Here is a 19,987-nt window from a genome sequence, read left to right on the forward strand (position 1 = left end):
GTCCCCGAAAGCGACGGCTGTTATTGTCCAATATCGCCATTGCACTTTCAGACTGGGTGTTACGTCATGCAGGGGGGGCTGAGCGCCGGTTGATAGGCAGACCAGCTGTGGAGGCGTGGATCTCATTGGTTCAAAATTGAGGAGTGGGCGGGGGCTTTGTTTGTGAGAGCACAATGAAGCTTCGGTTTACAGGTTCACAAATACACACTTTGTTTTTAATGCTCCTGCTTCTGTTTGCATGTTAAACACACTGTATTACACTGTATTATATGAGAGGGGCTGATGAGTTTACATGTCAGATCAGATCCAAGGTTACTATAACGGTATTATGTAAAAAAAGAAGTAATAATACGTTTATAAAGACAGTAAACTAATAATAAAGCATAGTATTGTTGGCTATAAAAGGTTGTTACGACCATGATGATACCAGGAAGTGATATGGAAGTCATACTGCAAGTATATGGTTATAGATAGATAATAATAATGATTACACTATTAATATTGTAATTATGATGTTATTATCAATATTTCACCTATTAAAGAATGGGTTATAATCCTTCATTCCACCGTTGTAAATTTTAATTTATGTTAACTAAGTTGTCCCCTTTTGTTCTAATTTGACTTTTTTAGTTTTTTGTTATGTAATGTAATGTAATGTCCTGTACATATGGCAGAGTTGACAATAAAGTTGACGTTGAAATCTAACAGGGCCCTACTTTGTATTTAAAAGTGGTATATAAGAGCTATATATTTCATCTCTGTGGTGTATTTGTCATGTGATGTAGCAAGACACTATCTGGGATCTACATGTAAAACAAACGGTTATCACACTCCAGAGTTGAGCTTCTTTTCTAAGGGAGTGATTGACGCCAATCCTGTAAACGAATAAACCGGAATTTGGTAATGAATACAAATTGGGCCATTAACAATCACTCTAATTAGTTTGGGTAAAAAAATCAATATTTACAACTGAAAAAATGCTCTATTTGCATAAGATATTTAAACATTTTACAGTGACAGTGAATTTCAGGTTCCAAATACCACACAATGTTAATGTAAAATTCCCTAATGGCCATGCATGTTACTAAAAGATAAACAAACACTCAGTAAATAACATAAATATAATTTATTGGCAACAAGGTTAAAACTAAAGAACATTAAAACAGCACAAGTTGACCTTTTCTGAAATGTTTGTAAAACCAGTCATATTCGACCTTTACACCTAGATACCCTCTTAAAAACGAAAATCCTACTGTTGTGAAATGTAAAATCAAAGCGCTTAGATAAATGCTACACGTAGGCTTCAAAATGTCGCTTCACTAACGCTGGCACACACTAACACGAGTTTCATCTCTAGCATAAAATAGTCCTGAGTGGAAAGGGAAAGATATTGCACAATTTAAGTTGAAGTCACACCAGTTTGAGAAAACTTTCCGAATGAGCTTTGGCATCAGATCTTCTGTCTAATCTGAGCTACAGAGGTCAGCCTGTGGTTGCTGTGTATGAAGATGGATGACATGACTGCTCCCCAATAGTGAAGCGAAAGCTGGTTGATCGCCTCCTGATGGCTGACTGCAGTACAGATCATCAACCCTGCCTCCTCCATGTTAGTTGATGTGATAGGTATCAATCTTAAAAGTCAAAGAAAGTAGTTCTTATCATATGTTTGGTTTTAGTTTGAGTTTTTTGATGCTTTTACATGTGGTGAAGCTGAGGCTGACTTGTGATTGGTTGAGCGTGTGTTTCAGCGGGACCTCGTTACCATGGCTCCATTCCCTGAACACTAACCATATACAGTCTTTGAGTTTGCCAATCATGTCTAATAAAAGATAAAGCCTCTGTGCAGATCAACAGTCAACCGTCTTCTTCAAGTCTCTTCAAGTAGCTTCCGCAGGTTTCTTTGAATCTAGGATGAAACAAATATTAATTTATATTAACACCATATAAAATGTCTCTTAAATACTGTGGAGACGTCCATAAATACAACTTTCTTGCTGAATTAGATGAGAAGGTGGATGTCACACTCGTATCTGTATGCTACATATGAAGCTACCACCTGCAGCTCATTAGCTTATCTTATCTTATCTGATTGAGAGTTTTCCACACTGTTTATTCAGAGATCATCTACTCTGACTCAATGGTGCATCACATTTTTTGTAAATCTACAAATACAATTAAGGATTTTCTGATCATAAAATATGAAAGATGTTCTTTTACAGTTTATTTAAATCAGACAAACCTTTTCTAGCTTGAACAGGTTGGTGGACAGTTCTCCATAGGCCTCAGCATTCACTTGATCTTGGGACCTGTGGCTCACTTCGTTTCTGCAAATAGATTTGCACTAAATCATGGACCAAACAATGTGTGGTTTGTGGCACTAACCAGATGAAATGAAGCAGAGTGAGTGCATTTGGGAACGTGATATAATCTGATGTGTGGAGAACAACGCTCTACACTGAAATCTCCTATGGGTCAAGCTCTTACTCGTTTCGGATGTGTTCCCCAATGGAAACCAAGGAGTTCAAACGATGCTCGAGAGCCACAATCTTGAAAGCCATGTAACAGGAGGACAAGACGAGAACACTAACTCTGCTCACAAACACAAACACAGAGAGAAAGAGATGAACATTCAAACTCTGACATTTCTCACAGAACAACCGCTGACACGCCCCCAAGTTATGGAAATAGAAGTCTAACAATCGTCCTGTAAGACAAACCAGGATTCTCATATTCCACATAATGAAAGGTCACTCACAACACCAAATAGATTAGGAGGATGGCCTGTAACGACTTGGGCTGAGAGGATTTGTCTGTGAGCGTGACTACTCGGGTTGGCTTGGCTGACCCTGTAAATCGAAAAAGAAAAAAAGAAAAAAAAGAGAAATGTAGATTTAGTAAATGTAGTAAAACTGCATTTTTACATTTTTAGAGACAATTGTATTGGGTGCAACAATAAAGAAAAGTGCACATTTTGGTGAATGGCTCTGTCCTAAACATATAACCCCCTGCTGTTTGAGTGTCAGCAGGATTACTAATAAACTTCTGACCTTAAAACTTGGTGGAAGGGTGGGACATGTGACGGATATGAGTAAGGGGGCATAGCCAGGATGATTTTTTTTCATCATTGTGAAAAGGGGCATCACTTTACATCTTTAAAAAAAAAATCTGCCAAATGTTATAACAGTGGTGCAGATTTAGATAATGATCTGGATTGAGTGAATAAAAATCTGTATTTTTATGGGGATATTGTCAGTTACTGTATGGTAAAAAATATTTACATATTTCAAATGGATATTTTGCCTACATAATGCAAACATTTGTGTACATGCACCTGATATCAATACATCTATATGCAATTTGGCCAATTAAGTGCAAAGTGGCCAATCAACAGGCTTTTTGCCCCCTACAGTCCTGATGCTAAGCTAAGCTAAAAAAGCAAATAAATAGTATTTACCACAAAGTCAAAGCACTTTTTTAAACATACATAAAAAGGGAAAAATTAATATATTCATTATTCTCGATATTTCCGTTGATACTGAATTCCTTCTGGTGAAAAGTGAAACTCAAGATTTCAAAGGCAGAAACAAAGCTTCCTTTGACTCGGACAGATCCAGTTGTTAAAGTACCGTTGTTGAGTGGAGCTCTGTGTTTTGGTCCTGGGGTCTGGAGGTGAATGTCTGCGAGGACTGAAACTTCTCCGCTCTTCACCGCACTCAGGAATGAGCCTGGGAGCTCGCTGAAGTCTGCTCAAGTAAACAGAGGGGAACCCATGACTGGAGCCGCCTACCTCGAGCCAGAGTCAATATTAACAGTCCCAAACATCCTAACACATCAACATGTTCCCTGTGTGAGAAGGAAAAGGCTGGCTACTTATGATGAACGGCAGAAACAATAAGCGGAGGATTTAATTTATTATTCAATGGGGTTGTCGCTGTTTTTTCCATGTCAACTGGCTTCACAATAACAAAAAGCGAAGCCTCCCTGGCTCAAATTTCAATTGGCTAGAGCCACAGCAACAGCGGGACACCCTGAGCACATTCAGAGAGCAGACAAACTTAATGTGTACAGTCGATTAAGGTTAAGTAAATAGTAGATTTGTAAAGGTGGTGCGTTTACACAGAGAGCTGAGGATGGAGCACACACACCAGTTATTTTGTCATAATCTGGAGTTTGAGAGCCGGAGCTGCTGCTCTCCATCATCTCCTGTCGTCTCTGCTGCACCACCCCGTCCAGGTCAGAGAAGTCTCTGGAAAAATCCTGCAGGAAAAACCATACAGTAAAATGGACGCCACATACTGAGAGGCTATTGTATAACATGAGAGCAGGGCATTTCTATAGATCTTATATCACAATGGAAAGTTTAAAAACAATCTTCTCATGTACAATGAATACGTCCAATGAAAACATTCCAGTAAAATGGACGGACAGACCCCTGACTGACCAGCGGAAGAGACGAGGAGCTGCTGACTCTGAAGCTGTTTTCACAGGAAGACGGGACGGGGCTGTTACAAGTCTTATCCACCTGCAGCCACAGGGAACACATTTCAGTATGCAGAAAATACAACTTGGTGATATGGCCCAAAATGATATCAAGAATTAAAAAATCACATCAGTTGTTACCAATAACTATCACAATAAATGTCACTATTTCTCTAAGGTTTTAAGACTGATTCTCGCTCCAGAGTGAAGGTTGAGGTTTTAAACTTACACATAAGACCAGGGTTGGAAAAACATTTTTCAAATCTGAGGTAGAACATGTATGATCCTTCTCACACTGCAAAATCAATATATTCACATATATAGAACCTTTGTTGTTTCGCTATTCATGAGGAAAAATGTTTTTTTGTAACACGGTTAATTATTAAAGAAACTGTAAACCCACCACTGACAAATTATTTGCAACTAGGAAATAGCTGTAGGGTGAAAGTACGTGCAATATTCACTCGTCTATTAGCTGTTTCTTTTTCTCTCCACTGAATCCTGAGTAAATATTGGACTGTGCTGATCACTGACTTGCTACCTTTGCTGTTAGTGTCCATCTGGGCTGTTATACTGAAAACCAAACACAACAGTTCTGCTGTAGATGTGGAGGACCTTTTAAACCTTTTGAATATTTCTATGGCCTATATGACAGTCAGAAAATCAGACATGACACTGTTTTACTTTATACATCTTGTTTACTTCATTTGTGGGTATGGACCCATCAGAAAACACCTCATGTTACCTGATACCAGATTAAAGTGCCAGTCACTAATTAATGCGTCAACTAATATAAGAGTTATTTCTAGCTATTATTTGACAGATATTCTGTGTGGCCCATAAATCCCCAGTGATTTTTCTTTATGGCCCACTTGCTATTGAAGCTAAATAGCCCTGGTGAAGGTCTTGATTTACAATACAATCAGATCCCGCCCTTTTATAGCAGCATTCAATGGATTTATTATGTTCACATTCACTGTGTTATTTTTATGGTTTTCATTTGCTTGAGATAGAGTATTACAGCGTATTTGAGACACACTGATAATAAAGATTTTGAGAATGAAGTTGTAATAATGCGAGAAAAAGTCAAAATATATTCTGGTGATATTACAACTTTATTTTGAGGTCTTTATTCTCGTGATATTAATACTTTATTCTCTTAATCTTATAACTTTATTTTTGTAATAATATGACTTTAAACTCGTAATAATACAACTTTGTACTCATACCAATACAACTTTATCATCGTACTTATACCACTTTATACTCTTATTAAAACAACTTTATACCAAATTCTCGCAATATTATGACTTAATGCTTATAATGTTACAACCTCAGTCTTGTGAAATTACAACTTTATTCTCGTAATATTATAACCTTATTTTTGCAATGTTATCATCATAATGTTACAACTTTGTTCTTGCAGTATTTTGAGTTACTCTCATCTAATTTCTGAGACAAGCTCAAAGTTGTCCCATTTCGCTGTTGAAGGCTTCTCCGATTCAGTCGCCATGTTTACTTTCATCCAAGCTCTAATGAGAAGATACTGTGTCCCATTAAGATGAAGGAGTGTTTCCTATTAGATGTCACTTACCTCGGGATCACTACAGATGGATTTGAGCAGTTTGTAGGTGGTGTTTCGAGACAGGAAGGACACAAACATATGCTGGGAAAACAGAGGTTTTCAATCACTTCCCTGTTTATAACTAATTAATTTCAAACTGATAGTCTCCACAGTCCTCTTACCTGGTCACTTGTAGTTTCAATCACGAGGGCGTTTGGCACTAATAATGCGGTTTTGGTTTTTTTGATGAATGTCACAGACATTGCCGGGATTGAGATCTGGGGAAAATAGGATTTTTTAATCTCAGGTAATTGTCACAGTGAGAGAATTCAGCCATATACAACATGAGCTGGTGCTGAAGACAAATGACTTTTCTAATTCGTACCTTGGTGTCTCTGCCAAAGACTTTGGACTGGAAGCAGATCCAGTTATCAGAGACAAACATTTTGCCCTGATATAACATGTCTTTCTGCAAGGCACACGTGTAACCTGTTGACACACACACCCCCTCACGTTAAGACAATCTGATCGGATATAATCAGATTTTTTGTGCTTTTCCCATCAAGTTAAATGTTTCATCTCACACCTACTTTGTTTGAGCAACTCATCTTTGCTGACATCCTTGAACAATTTGTGATAGTGGGTATTTGTCTTTGATAACTGAAAAAAACAAGACATTTTATTTGTACGATTTTGCAAAAATGTGTAAAAATCCATCAAAGGGTTTGGTGAAGTTCATGTCCCTACCTGAATGGGCGGCGATTTCTTCCTTTCAATTTTGGTGTCAAAGTCGCTCGTGCTCAGCATTGGTGAAAGCTGCTCCACAGGTTTCACTCTGGCAAATAAAAGGTCAGAGTTTGTGGTTACGTTGCATAGAAACAGCTGAAGACGACATGCAACACCAACGATAACAGCAACGGCTTCAGAGGAGTCACAGCTTGGGATAACACACCTATACTTGCTTCTACTGATCCACACAGACTCTACAATCACACGTCCTTCATGTGACACTGCACGAGTCACCTGTGGTTACGCAAGAGTTGCTTACACAGCAACAGCAGAATCTGTAAACAGCTCTCAGTCATGCAGGTATCAAGTAGTTATGTGGGATTATAGAGTTGTGCTGCAGTTAGAAGGTGAAAAACAACACCTGATGTCATACTGAGAGGATCCTAAAGACCCAACATCTGTAGATATTTATTTAGTTTGGGTTATTTGATGGTATAATAATGTTGAATTTGAACTATCTGCTATTTGTCAAAGAGATAAGAGCAGTTTGCAAAGTGTGTGTGTGTGTGTGAACTATTGACAAAACACAAAACCCGCACACGCAGCTAATCCTGAACGAGTCCTCAGCAGGGAAAACATGAGATTCTCAGCGACCTCACAGTAACACATGATTTTCTCTATGAGCCGATGCCTGAAGGAATTTGTTTAAAGCCACATGATTGTAAAACAAATCAGAGGAAGTCTGACGGAATGGTCCCTTCACCCTGTGTGTACAGACGTGTAAGAATATGTGCACGGATTCCATCAGATTCCAAATACTTACTTCAACTCTTTCTATCTCTGTCACATTGGTATTTTATATTGTTTTTGTTATGTGTGTAAATTTAATGTCATGTGTTCACTTTTGTCTGCAAACTCACTTGTTTCCCTTTGTATGAATTAAGTTTTTGAATTGAACTGAATGATGCAATGTGTTTTTATGTCTAAGCAACTGAAGTAATACTTCAGAGAGTTGACCTTTAATTACAAGTTACATTTAATAATCAGCAGCAAATCCAGTTTCTCTTTGCACATGCACATATTTACATTTAGTATTAATAAGGCGTGCACCTAACTAAGCTGCTGATTCATTTCTATACAGATTGATTCAATGTTTGGTGAAGTCACAGTGACGACATAGTTTTTTGTCTATCCAACAATTCAAAATCCTAATTAATAGACCAATATCCTAATGAATTCAATATCCAAGAAAACATTATAATTTAAATAATATTATAATATTATAAAACAGAGAAAAGCAGGACATTCTCACATTGGAGAAGCTGGAATGAAAATGTTTCAGACTTGTTACCTTAAAAAATCTATATTATATAAATTTTCTGTCAATAGACCAAAAGATTTATTGGTTATACTGGGTTTATCAGCTTAATTGGTAACACTTGACATCCACCCTGCTATTTCTCATTAATAAGCAGGGAACTTTTATTAAATTGTTTATAACACAGTTAAAACAATATAATGTATTTACTGAGCAGATTCGTTTATGCATTGTGTTTATTGCATATTGTTTTGATGATGTCCTGACATTTTGCTGTTTTTCAGATTGTTGTTGTATCTGTAAGGATCCTCCAGTGTCTTGACAGGCACGTTATTATCAGTATTAGTATTTGAAGTAGTAATAGCAGCAGTAGTATTTCCCTACACCAATAAGCCTCATAAAGAGTCAAGGCTGGTGTTTAAGCAGATAATGAATGAGAATAAAGTACCTCAGGCTGGCTGGTTTCCTCCTGCTCTCTGAGGGGTCTGACTCTGCGTCCACATACAGCAGGAGGTCTGCAGGCAGCCTTGCTCTCCTCCTCTCTCCTCCATTCTCCACTTCAGACCTGGACACATTCCAACTCAAACACTGTTCTCTTCTCTTCTCCTCGTGCAATGACTCACCTTGCAAACACACTCACACACACATTGTCCAACTTGTTGTGACACATCCAATTGAAACCCCACACACCCTCCATGCCGAAGCAGAGTAGCGTGCATTACTAAAACTTCGTAGGAAAAGTTTTGACTGGACTTCTCTAAATGCAAATAAAGCCTGTGTGGTTCTATCCAGTGCCACGTCCACATCACATTCATCCATTAATCTATCAGCACGGCCCTTAAAACAAGATCCATGCCAACAACCACAATGCATTCGGCCCGTGTGGCCTCCTCCGTGGCGGGACAGCAGAGCAGGCCCTTCCTCTCCATCTCACCCACACTCACCGATTCCCCCGGGAGTCCCTGTTGAGGAGTTGCTCCGGAGTGGATAACGGGGTCAGAGGTCTGTCCGCCGGCTCGGTCATCTCGTCCATCTGTTGCACACTTCATTGATATTGCACGGTCTCCAGCATCGGTCCCCACTGGGCCACCCTGCTCCACAGAAAGGAAAAAGAACAAGAGCTCCAGGAAGCTGCAACACGGAAAGTTTGGGAATCCGCTCGTCGACGAGCCCGAGGGAGAGAAGGAGGGGAGGAGCCGGGAAAAGGGGGAGGGCGCACAAGGGAAAAACATCAGGAAGAAGAGGGAAGGAGCCGACCTCTGCAGGAACTAACGTCGCCTCAATCATGCTGCAAAGTGTTCAGTGATGAAAGTAATTCCTGGTTATAAAACAGGTCAAGAGGGGAAACTTAATATCCCAAACACACAGCTATAACAAGGTTGGATTGTGCGTAAAATCTGTGCGTAAAAACCTCTCCACCGTACAAAGCTGAAATGAGCCGACGTCAGGTTCACTCTGTGTAGCACTAAAGCTACTGGTCTACTTCTTTAAAACTCATGGACCCTGAATTCATGAAAAACTTAAGTTACTATTTCCATTACAGCAGAGGGCATATTCGAGAGAAAACCAGCAGGGGGCAGCAGAGTGTAAGTGATGTATTGTGAGTACATTTCAGGTGAGATTTATGAACACTCTGGATTTTACCCTCAGGTAACACTGGGAACGATGGAAGAAGCAGAAAGGATCACACTGTCCAAACACAAAGTTTAGTCAGGAAAGTAACTTAGTATATTTACTCAAGTACTGTGTTCTCTCTGCTACCCTACACCTTTACCTTACTACAGCCCAGTTAGAAATATTGTATTGTATTAATATTTTTGTATTCAATATATATATATATATATATATATATATATATATATATATATATATATATACGTGTTATATATATATTGTATATTACTTATTTGTACTTCCTGTATTACTGGTAGCATGTGAGTAAAAGTACTGATTACTCAGCAGAATGGCCCTAGTCAAGTTTTATACTACACTATAATAAAAATGATTGATATTACTACTTTAAAAATGTATAAGAAGCATTTTAATGCTACAGCTGGTTGAAGTGGTAAATTCAGATCTTTTATAGAAAAAATAATAATAATTTAGTACTTTAAGTTAAAGGCCCAGTGGGTAAGATTGTGGTGAAATGGTTTTATTGGCATAATAAATCCCTTTCACATACTTGTGATATTTTCACTTGTGTGTTTCATCTAAATTGTACAAATTGTTGTTTTCTTTACCCTAGAATGATAATTATGTTATATGGGTTTATACATTGTTTGGATCATCTGCTGCTTAAAGGTCTAACATCTGTATTATAATTATTTTTTCTATAATAACTTCAGAAGATGTTGAACATGAAGGGAAGTTTGACTGGAGTTATCTGCCTGGAAACACCACATGACAAACTACCTCATTGGCCTTCCAGCAGGATCTGTTACTGTCTCCACTTCTGTTCTCCAACCCCCAGGAGGCGCTGTCGACTCAGTTAATGAAAACATTAGTCCAGAGGTTTACAGAAGACTTGTCAGAGTTCATTAAGTGTCCTGGAGACAAAGGCACAGCCAGCGACTGTGAGCCAGCAGCTAGTTAGCCTGTCATTAATCATGGCTGACAGTGAGCAAGGGGTTAAAGGTGGGGAAGCTCTGTGAGGGATGTTACACTGATGCTGGATTATTCATAGAGAAGGAGAGCGGGGAAACACGGAGATCATGTCTGTTTACTGGTTCACGTCTTCAAATAAATGTGATCAGGAATATATAAATCATATTTTCATTGTTCTGTCATTCACCAACTAAAATATGTAGTTACATTACTTTCTCAGAGACAAATGTCGAACTGTGACCTCTCTTTGACAGTGATACATAGCAAAACGCAAATTTAAATTAACAGCATTTAAAATACTGTGAAGAAATAGTTCAACTTCTGATAAATGTCAAGTTTCATAAGAACATTGATAACTGATAACATTTTCCTTCATCACCACTTTAACATTTTGAAATAGCTGGGAGTGTAACAACCAATACCACCTGTAATTACAACTACAGTATATCGTTTTTTCCAGGATATTATCCAGGAAATTACCTGGAAACAAAACAATTCCATTTAAATGTTTAACTTGTAAAGAAAGTTGTCGAATAAATACTAGTGCAGTTACTCCTGCGGTGGAGTAAAACGTTGCATTCATCTTGAGATGCCAGGCTAACTTCTTCCTCGTGTTTTCCGTAGTAATGCTAAACTAAGCTAATCTTCTCGCTTCATATTTTGCACACAGACATAAGAATGACATCAATCATCTCTTCTAACACAGCAAGGATCTAAATAAGCATTATTCTGTAGCTGCTCCTGGAAACCTGGTACAAAGAGTTGATAATTAGATTAAATCAAGCATTAGCGGATGCCCACTGCCAGTAAACGTGTGTGCGTGTGCGTGTGCGTGTGCGTGTGTGTGTGTGTGTGTGCGTGTGTTTGTGTGTGTTTATGTGTGTGTGAAAGACTGGGACTCTTTCTGCTGCCTTTGCCTTCTGAGAAACATCTCCGTCTGTAGGCAGAAGCCCTTTCAGTGCCTGTCAGATATTCCACCACAGAAAGACAGAGAACAAGGAAGGCATAGAGAAAAAAGGGGGGGAGGCCGGGGGGAGAAGCTGGGTGAGAGGGGAGGGGGGTCTGTGTGTGTGTGTGTGTGTGTGTTTGAGAGAGGGAGAGAGAGCAAGCGAGCGAGTGCAAAAATGGTATTTGTGACGGAGGAAGATTGAAGTCCTGTTAAGTGCTCTGCTTGAAAGCATGTCTGGCCTCATTAGCTGTCAGTTGTAACAATACTGAACTGGCAGTGAAGACAGGTTGGAGTCTGGTGGTCATAAATCACTCCTCGACAGCTGCCTGACAAGCTGGGAACCAGTACAGAGGCACGGGGCACCTCCTCGGCCTCGACACTACACAGACGCACACAGCCGTGCACACACACACAGTAATCCAAGAAATCCTCGCTCCCGCCCTGTAATTACCTGGGAAAAGTGGAAAATGTGTGATTTTGTACGAGGGAAACGGCTTTAATTTGGTGTCTGCCTGCGTTCGTGTGTGCGAGCCGTGGTCTCCCGTGCACGTCTGTCTGTCCTTGGCTTTGTCCATTAGTTAAACGCGTAGTGGCTGCACTGACTTCCCTGTAGGAGGGGGTGGTGGTGGTGGTGTGGAGTCAGGGCTGCAGGTCATTAATCATGGCCCCTGACATGCAGAGCAGGAGGCCAAGGCTCCCCCATGCATACAGCTGCCGGACCACACTCAATGCACATGGCGATGTGTTGACCCTGCGTCCCCCCCGCTCCTGACGCCTGTGGCTCTCATCTGTCCAACTCCCTCACTGTTTGTGTCAGTCATCCGTGCTGTCCTCCTCCTCCTCCTCCTCCTCCTCCTCCTCCTCCTCCTCCTCCTCCTCCTCCTCCTCCTCCTCCTCCTCCTCCTCCTCCTCCTCCTTCTCCTCCTATCCTGACCGAACGCAACACCCTTCATCCTGACTCCTCTTATCACTGGAACACTGCATTCACCGCTTTCTACTTTTCATTTGACCCTCAACGCATTTTCGGGCCTCGTTTGCAACATGGCTGCATCGCTGGCGGCGTCAGACGGTTGTCATTGCTTGTTTTCAGACCAAACTATCTAATCAGCGACAGGATGGAGGCGATTCACATGAAGGTTTTTATAGACATTCATGGTTCCCTCATGATATATCTTAATGGAGATTCCCTGACTTTCACACTATACTGCCACCATGAGGCTGACATTTGACATTCATGTTTCTCTTTGGGTGGATTGTACTAAATTTGGCAATCCCCTGATTCTTCATCTAGAGCCATCATCATCATCATCATCATCATCATCATCATCATCATCATCATCATCATCATCATCATCATCATCATCATCATCATCATCATCATCATCATCATCATCATCATCATCATCTACATCATCATCATCAGCAATGTTGTCATTTCATTGTTGAAATTGTCTTCATCGTCATCGTTATTGTCGTCATCATCATAGAGGTAAAACTTCATAGGGTAAATCCATAGATATAAAGATGAACAACACGTCTCCACTTTCCCACACTGTCCAAAAATAAAGTCAAAAATATCCTGGATACTATCGCTGCCATTTGGCGTATTTGGACCCAGAGTCAGGAAATGAATAATGAATAATTAAATATTTTAATAGTCCTTTGTTCTACACATTTAGTAAGTTAAATGGAAATTTTGGGGAATTTTGGGAAATTTTGATGAATGAAAATAATTTAAAAAAAAACAATTTAAACTCTGGGTCTATTTTCCAGCTTTTTCCCATGATCCCAGGTCTGGAAAAAGCTAGTAAGTGGACATTGAGTGAGGATTATTTTGTCAAACCACTTTTAAAGGAGATGATTGAATCTTCACGCTGAAAATAATCGTTGAAACTCGACCTCATTTGTGCTTCATCTCCACATTCCCATATTTGTGTGTCACGCTCGAGCAAACAGAGACGCTGTCCTCCACGTCCAAATACCCAAAGACACAAAAATAAGAAGAGCTGATGTGCCATCTCGCTCTTCGTTCCCAGCCGCTGACATCACATCACCCAGACCCGCAGCTGCTTGCACATAATGATGAAAGCCAGTCGGGCTACGAGACACTGAAACACTGTTTCATCATTCACAGCTACTAAATCACGCGTCCAGGCACAAGACATCTGTTGAAAGCTGATTCCTTATCGGCCTTCCAGCGTGATTTGGGGAACATCTGGAGTTTCTGAGGACTTTGGCAGCGTGTGGACTGGAAAACTCACAAAGACAGCTAATTTTCTAGAAATGTGTTGACACTTACACTCTAGAGCAGGTGACTACTGCGGCAGAAAATGTGTTCACAGCGAATGTGGTGCACATGAAGGAAACCAGAAAAAAACATATCTGAGAATTCCTTTCATAAGAAACTGACATCTTTCAAATTACAGGAAACAGTTTTCATCATTAGCCGAACATGGGCCAGATAAATATATTAGTTTTGAAAGTGGCACAGTGAGAATGGGGAAGACTTGCATTTTTTTCTTTTGAGATTTTGTTGAAACCTTATTGGTGTGATAACATGTGCAAATTGAGAGAGAACGCAGTTTGTTTTGGTTCCCTGGTTTCAGAGTTCAAGAAGTATAGAAGACAGAAATAGACAACAGCAGGATTCTTGCTTTATGAAGACGGTACTTTGATTGAACCGTCTGATGTTATCAGCTGTGAACATGTAGCTGAGTTTAAGCTAACATTCGCTCCATAAAGTTTGGTTTAGTAGTAGTTTTGTAAAGGGTCTTATCTATATATTCGTTATAGCTATAAATGTTTAATATCGCTACTAAAATAAAACATTTTATGCTGAAATACTTCTATGTTGTTCTTTTCTTGTTCTATAACACATTCTCCTTCTTTCCCCCATAACCATTTTAAAGCCTTAAAAAAAAACTTTACTGATCCAACCTACACACATACGCACACCCGCGCATACTCACACACACACACACACACACACACTGCTGAACAAACACATCCTGTCTGATCTGAGTTAGTGGCAGAGATCAGGTCTGGTGGTTAGACTAAACAACAGAATTTGAGTGGATTTGCTCTCCGTCATTAATCATCCTGACAGCTTGAAAAACAACATTTCCTCCTTAATGACTGTATTTGAGTAATCACGTCTGCTTATTTCCATGCAAGCATCTCATTCTGCTGCATGCTCCCTCTCTCTCCCTCTCTCTCTCCCTCTCTCTTTCTGTTGCCATCCCTGTGTGTGTATTTTGGAGCCCTTTTCTGACCTCCCAAGTCTGTGGCGTGGCGTCTGCTCAGGGTCACGCCGGCCAATTACAGCCGGTTACATTCATGAAGAGGGTGAAAACCACGACCAATGAGAAAATGTGACCATGAGGATCCAGATGCGGAAAAGGGAGAGGATGGTGTCACCCCCCTGCATGTGGCTAACCCACCAGCGCCCGCTGGCCTCCAGGCCTCTGCTTGGTTGCTGCCAAAGCACGTTTTTCCGCTAAGCATCGGGCCTGTGATGCATGAGAGTTGACAACTGAGCTAGGAGAGCCTGAGATCGCTGCCAGATCAAAACCAGCTGGGGCCATGCATATTAGCAGCAAAACCATAATTGCGTTTGCCCTTTTGTACACCGCTAAACTCCCCCTGTCGACATTTCTTTTCCAACAGACACAGGGGGAAAGAGACGTGGGATAGATCTCCCTAGTTCCTGTTTTAGAAACTGAAATACCTGCTCAAGTGCAGGTTAATCTATTGCTTTGTGTGTAATTTAAGATATGAGCACTGTAGTGGATCAGCTCGGTTTGACAGTGGTTTGGTGGAGTGTTTTTTCTGCAAGCGAGAAAAAATGTGCATTTTCAACATTTCTCCCCTCGGCCTGTGGGTGGATGTAAGTGATGGGTTTATGGCGGTTTAGAAACATCAGTATAGCATGGCTGACATCTGTGTCCTCTTTATTTTTGGACCACTTGAAAAACCCTTATACTGGGATGATGGATGAAGTGATAAAGTTGGAGGGGAGACAAAACGAAAGCAGAGGAGTTCATTTCTGGGAAGCGGTCCACGATCTGTAACTCACAGACAATTCAGAGAGAGCCGGGCAGATGTTCATAATTTGTGACTTCGCTTAATGGTTTTAATGCAAGAAACAATTTTACTGCCTCTGAGGACAAAAGGAACGAGTCCAAAAACATTAAACTTCTCCACAGCGCAGAGTGGCCACTGGAAAAAAATATCCTTGGTCATCTTTTCCCTCAAACCTCACTTGATTCCACCCTCTTATTTATCCGGCCTCTTTGAGCTGGTTTACGCTGATAGAAAGATTAAAGACTTGTCATGTAATGAAGGAGCAGCCCCGCAGTCTGTCACCATTAATCACCGGAGCTGTCAAGCCGCATCCAGGACTCACTCAGACCAACCAGGCAGTCAGCCCTCACCTCCAAGACCAATACCCACAGCCTTTTTATATATTACAGTGAAATATGTCCGCCACACTCTGGCTGTAATTTGGAGTGCTATATAAAAAGGGGGCTGTGGTAACCGCGAGTTGTAATGTGAAGGATGAATCCCCTGGTTGACTTGAAGAGAATGTGGGTGGGAAGAGCGGATGAGTAACCTCCAACCCCTTAACGACTGCTCTTTGGGCCTAAGACAGTAACACAAAGGAAGGTGGGAAAGTTTTGTTGGATAAATCATGAATGATGAGTCAGCTTAACTCCGATGGGTTGTGGGGGAAGAGACCAGAAACAGATGAAGAATATAATTAAGTACTTAATAGAAAGAAGTAACAGATAGCAGCTATAAGAATGAAAAGTATTCAGGTGAGGGGGAGGACAGGAACAAAGGTCACCATTTTAACCATCTTAGTTGAACATATGCTAATAAGCTCTAAACACAAAGTGCAGTCAAGCTGAATGGGATTGTCATTAGTTTTACAGGTATAAAAAAACAAAATACAAACCAAAGAACTGGACTAATGAAAACCTGGACCTGAATGAAAATTCACCAGAAGTTCCACAGTGGACTCTCACTCATTCCAATGTGTTGCATTAACGCTAAACACTGGGTGTGCTGGTGTGATGGTCATAACGACAACAACAGTTTCATGCTGTGGGCACACAACATAGCCAGCTTTCATGTTAACATGCCATCACAACCAGATGAACACACACCAGGGTCACCAGCTGGCTGTGACGCCTCTTTTGCATTAACCCGATTCAATTGGTTTAAACATGATTTAATTGGCTGGTGACTCCCCTGCCACATGAAAAGTTGAGCTCTGCCCAACGTGATGCAACAGAATAACAACGCATTTAATCAACGCATGACGTCATCCCATTTAAAGTGAATGAACAGCATTTTGGTTAAAGCATCCAACTCAGAAGTGGGAGTCCTGAGTCAGCAAGATTGTCTGTAGCAAATTTCATATCAAACCATTTAGAGGTTCTTTAAATATTTTAGCCTGAACCAAAAATGTCAACCTCACAAATGAAACCAGAGAAGTCAGTCAGTCGTGTTCCTATCCTCACCTCTGGGGACCATACATGTCTATACTGATTTTATACAACAACTACAACTACAGAAATTTAAATGTATTTAAAATGATGCAGTCCCATTAAAACATTAATATTTAAATAGCTTAAATAACATACCAGATGACACACTATAAGTGTAAGTAGAGATATTAAAATCAAGACAAACAATCCAAAATTTGTATTTCTTTTAAAAAAAAGTCTTTACTGCTCCCTGGCATTAAAAACATGAATTGACTTCCATAATCTGAACCAAAAAATTCCTTCCTCCTTTTCTGTTGTCACTTATAATATTTGTACAATCACCTAAATCTATGATTTAATTACAATAATAAGACGATTTTGTTTTCATAACCTTGGAATCTAAACTATCGTTTCCCATAATGCACCACTGTGTTTCTACGGGAGCCCAGAATAGACAAACTAAACACTGGCTCTAGAGAGGATCTTTCATGATTTCATGTTACCTGAAGGCCACTACGTAGGTTCCCTCTACACGCTCGGAGGGAGTCACTGGGGCCAGAGGTACATGTTGAGCGTAAAATCCAACTTCACCACTAGATGCCACAAAATCCCAAACACTGAACCTTTAATTAAACTTAACGTTTTAATTTGTCATCCAAATTCAACACTGTACTTCACACTCTTGCTACTGGGAACACAGCTGAAATACTTCAAAAGCAAAAGCAAATGATTGGAAAGTAGCAAACCCATTTCCTCTACCTAATAAACTAAGTGTGTGTGTGTTTCTGGGACATATTGGCAACATGAAACCTCCAGAGTGGGCCTAGAGGATCTGGTGCCCTCCTGCCGAACTTGGACACCCCACAACAGCATCTCGGAGCGATGAAACAGGAGCACTTTCTCTTGTTACAGCGGGGACGGGCTGTTTTGACCCCGGTGGGTCCCTTGTCAGAGTTCTGAGTGACCAGCGTGGGTCATCTATACTTCTCCAAGGGTGCCGTAGTGTCATGTTGCGAGGAAATGGCATATTACCGCTGCCAATCGTGCGGTAGCCATGGTAACTCGAGCGGATTGTCAGGAGGACCTCGTCTTGAACACACAGGGGAAGCAGCACTTTGGCTCTGATGCTTATCATGATCCTACTGTGTGTTTACCTGATGCTGTGGATGGCTGCCTCAGTGTGCTGGTTCGTATTGCTGTGCCTCATTTTAGGGGTAACATCACTGTGGAATATTTCTATTTATGCTGTTTGAAGAACTTGCTTTACCTTTCTTTAAATATTTATCCTGACTATGTCAATTATTATGCACACTAACGCACATTCGATTAGACTTTTCCATGCTGCCTCCGTATCAGTCTTTTTCTTTAATATCACTAAATCTATAACATTAGGATGCTGTTACTTTAAGGTGACGCTGCTTTCACTGCAGAGCACAGGAATGTGAGCCGTAGCCCTCTGGTCTGCTTACAATCTCACTGTTGACACGGTGAAAAATTAGCGGAAGTAAAGCACACCCCGAGTCATCAATCATGTGATTCTTTCACCGTAAATATAGAGTGCTGTACAGATCCACTCCCTGCTAAAACCTCCCTGACATGTTTACTGACAAACGTTTACGTCTTCCTTTCACTATTTCAACACTTTACCCCCCCCCCGGAAAGGTACTGCCAGAGCTGGTTAAAGAGCTCAGACGAAGAAGTTTTGTAGTGAACTGAGCTTTCTGAAGAAATATTTATCTGATCTAAATACAGCAGATACAGGTGAAGAGGAACCACACATCCTATAGACTGAGAAAGGATTGAATTCATATTGAGAACTGTATTATTAGATTGAAAGCATGAGAATAAACAAATATACTTAAAATGATAATGAAACTATGAGCAAAAACATTTAAAAAAATTGTGTTTCTTAATGCAACTCTACTAGTATGAGTCATATACCGTACTGTGTATTATACCATTTATTTGTTCATTGTTTTTGTTTATTTACATTTTCCATTTAATTTTATTTCTGATTTATGTTTTGTTATTTGTCTCATTTGTTGGTTTGCTTTGCAAAACACACACACACACACACACACACACACACACACACACACACACACACACACACACACACACATTACAACTTTTTGCCTATAAATATTGATGATATTACTTGATGATGACTACATATCCCATCATGATTTGTATGTATAAAATGTAAGTTAAGTGTGTCACCACAGCCAGTAGTGGGCTCCTCTGCCCTGAATATGTGACAAGCAACAGATGTTTGCTGTAGATTCTGATTCCAACTCCTCCGTCTTGTGAAAAACTGACAAACTCAAAAATGAAGACAAGAGAAAATACATATTCAGTGTGATTTATTTAACAAAATATGACCTCCGCTTTCACTGGATGTCACCACAGGGTGCCCCATTTCTTTTTTTACAAAAAATATCACATCTCATTTTTTTTTTTTTTATTTGCTTTGAAAATAAAGAAATGAAAACAGCTGAGGATTTCGGGGAGAAAGAGAGAAAGATAAAGAGAGAGAGAAACAGAGAGAGAGAGAGAGATGTGATTTCAACATTCATTCTTGAGCGTTAAGACACGATTTATTCAACACCCTTCATCTGGCCTCCCACATGTTTGCTCAGAGGACTGTAAGATGAGAATAGATTTATATGGTAAACATGAAAGCTAGATTCCCGGTATTAAATAAATACAACTTCTCAGGAGGAACAAAACACAAGAAAAACCCAAAAGAAAATCATCGGAAACCGTGGGGCTGGGTAAACAGTCACGTGTGTCTGCTGTGTTGAGTTTACATGCATCTCTTGCATGGACAGTGGTGGACGGTGACTGCTGCC

The 19,987-nt window shown here is 40.2% G+C and overlaps 1 protein-coding gene across 1 annotated transcript; it reads right to left on the reverse strand.

Annotated features, from left to right (window-relative positions):
- Positions 1-1,111: 1,111 nt before the first annotated feature.
- LOC133002438 (GRAM domain-containing protein 2B-like) lies at positions 1,112-9,264 on the reverse strand. The gene is made up of 14 exons (XM_061072258.1): positions 9,035-9,264; positions 8,539-8,655; positions 6,791-6,878; positions 6,634-6,703; positions 6,429-6,532; positions 6,226-6,321; positions 6,074-6,145; positions 4,442-4,522; positions 4,146-4,257; positions 3,627-3,743; positions 2,756-2,846; positions 2,485-2,589; positions 2,240-2,324; positions 1,112-1,906 (listed from the first exon to the last, which is right to left on the reverse strand). Exons 1-14 carry the CDS (start codon positions 9,121-9,123, stop codon positions 1,868-1,870), a joined length of 1,266 nt encoding a protein of 421 aa, XP_060928241.1. The 5' UTR covers positions 9,124-9,264; the 3' UTR covers positions 1,112-1,867.
- Positions 9,265-19,987: the final 10,723 nt, after the last annotated feature.

This window comes from Limanda limanda, chromosome 1, assembly GCF_963576545.1.
Source record: "Limanda limanda chromosome 1, fLimLim1.1, whole genome shotgun sequence".
Lineage (NCBI taxonomy): Eukaryota > Metazoa > Chordata > Actinopteri > Pleuronectiformes > Pleuronectidae > Limanda > Limanda limanda.

Bases quoted from the DNA above. Each gene is read 5' to 3' on its own strand.
- LOC133002438 (XM_061072258.1), bottom strand. From the start codon at position 9,123: ATGGACGAGATGACCGAGCCGGCGGACAGACCTCTGACCCCGTTATCC. The intron at 4,523-6,073 runs GTAAGTGACATC...CTGTGGCTGCAG, and splicing joins CCATCTGTAGTGATCCCGAG to GTGGATAAGACTTGTAACAG. The intron at 3,744-4,145 runs GTGTGTGTGCTC...TTACTTGAGCAG, and splicing joins AGATTATGACAAAATAACTG to ACTTCAGCGAGCTCCCAGGC.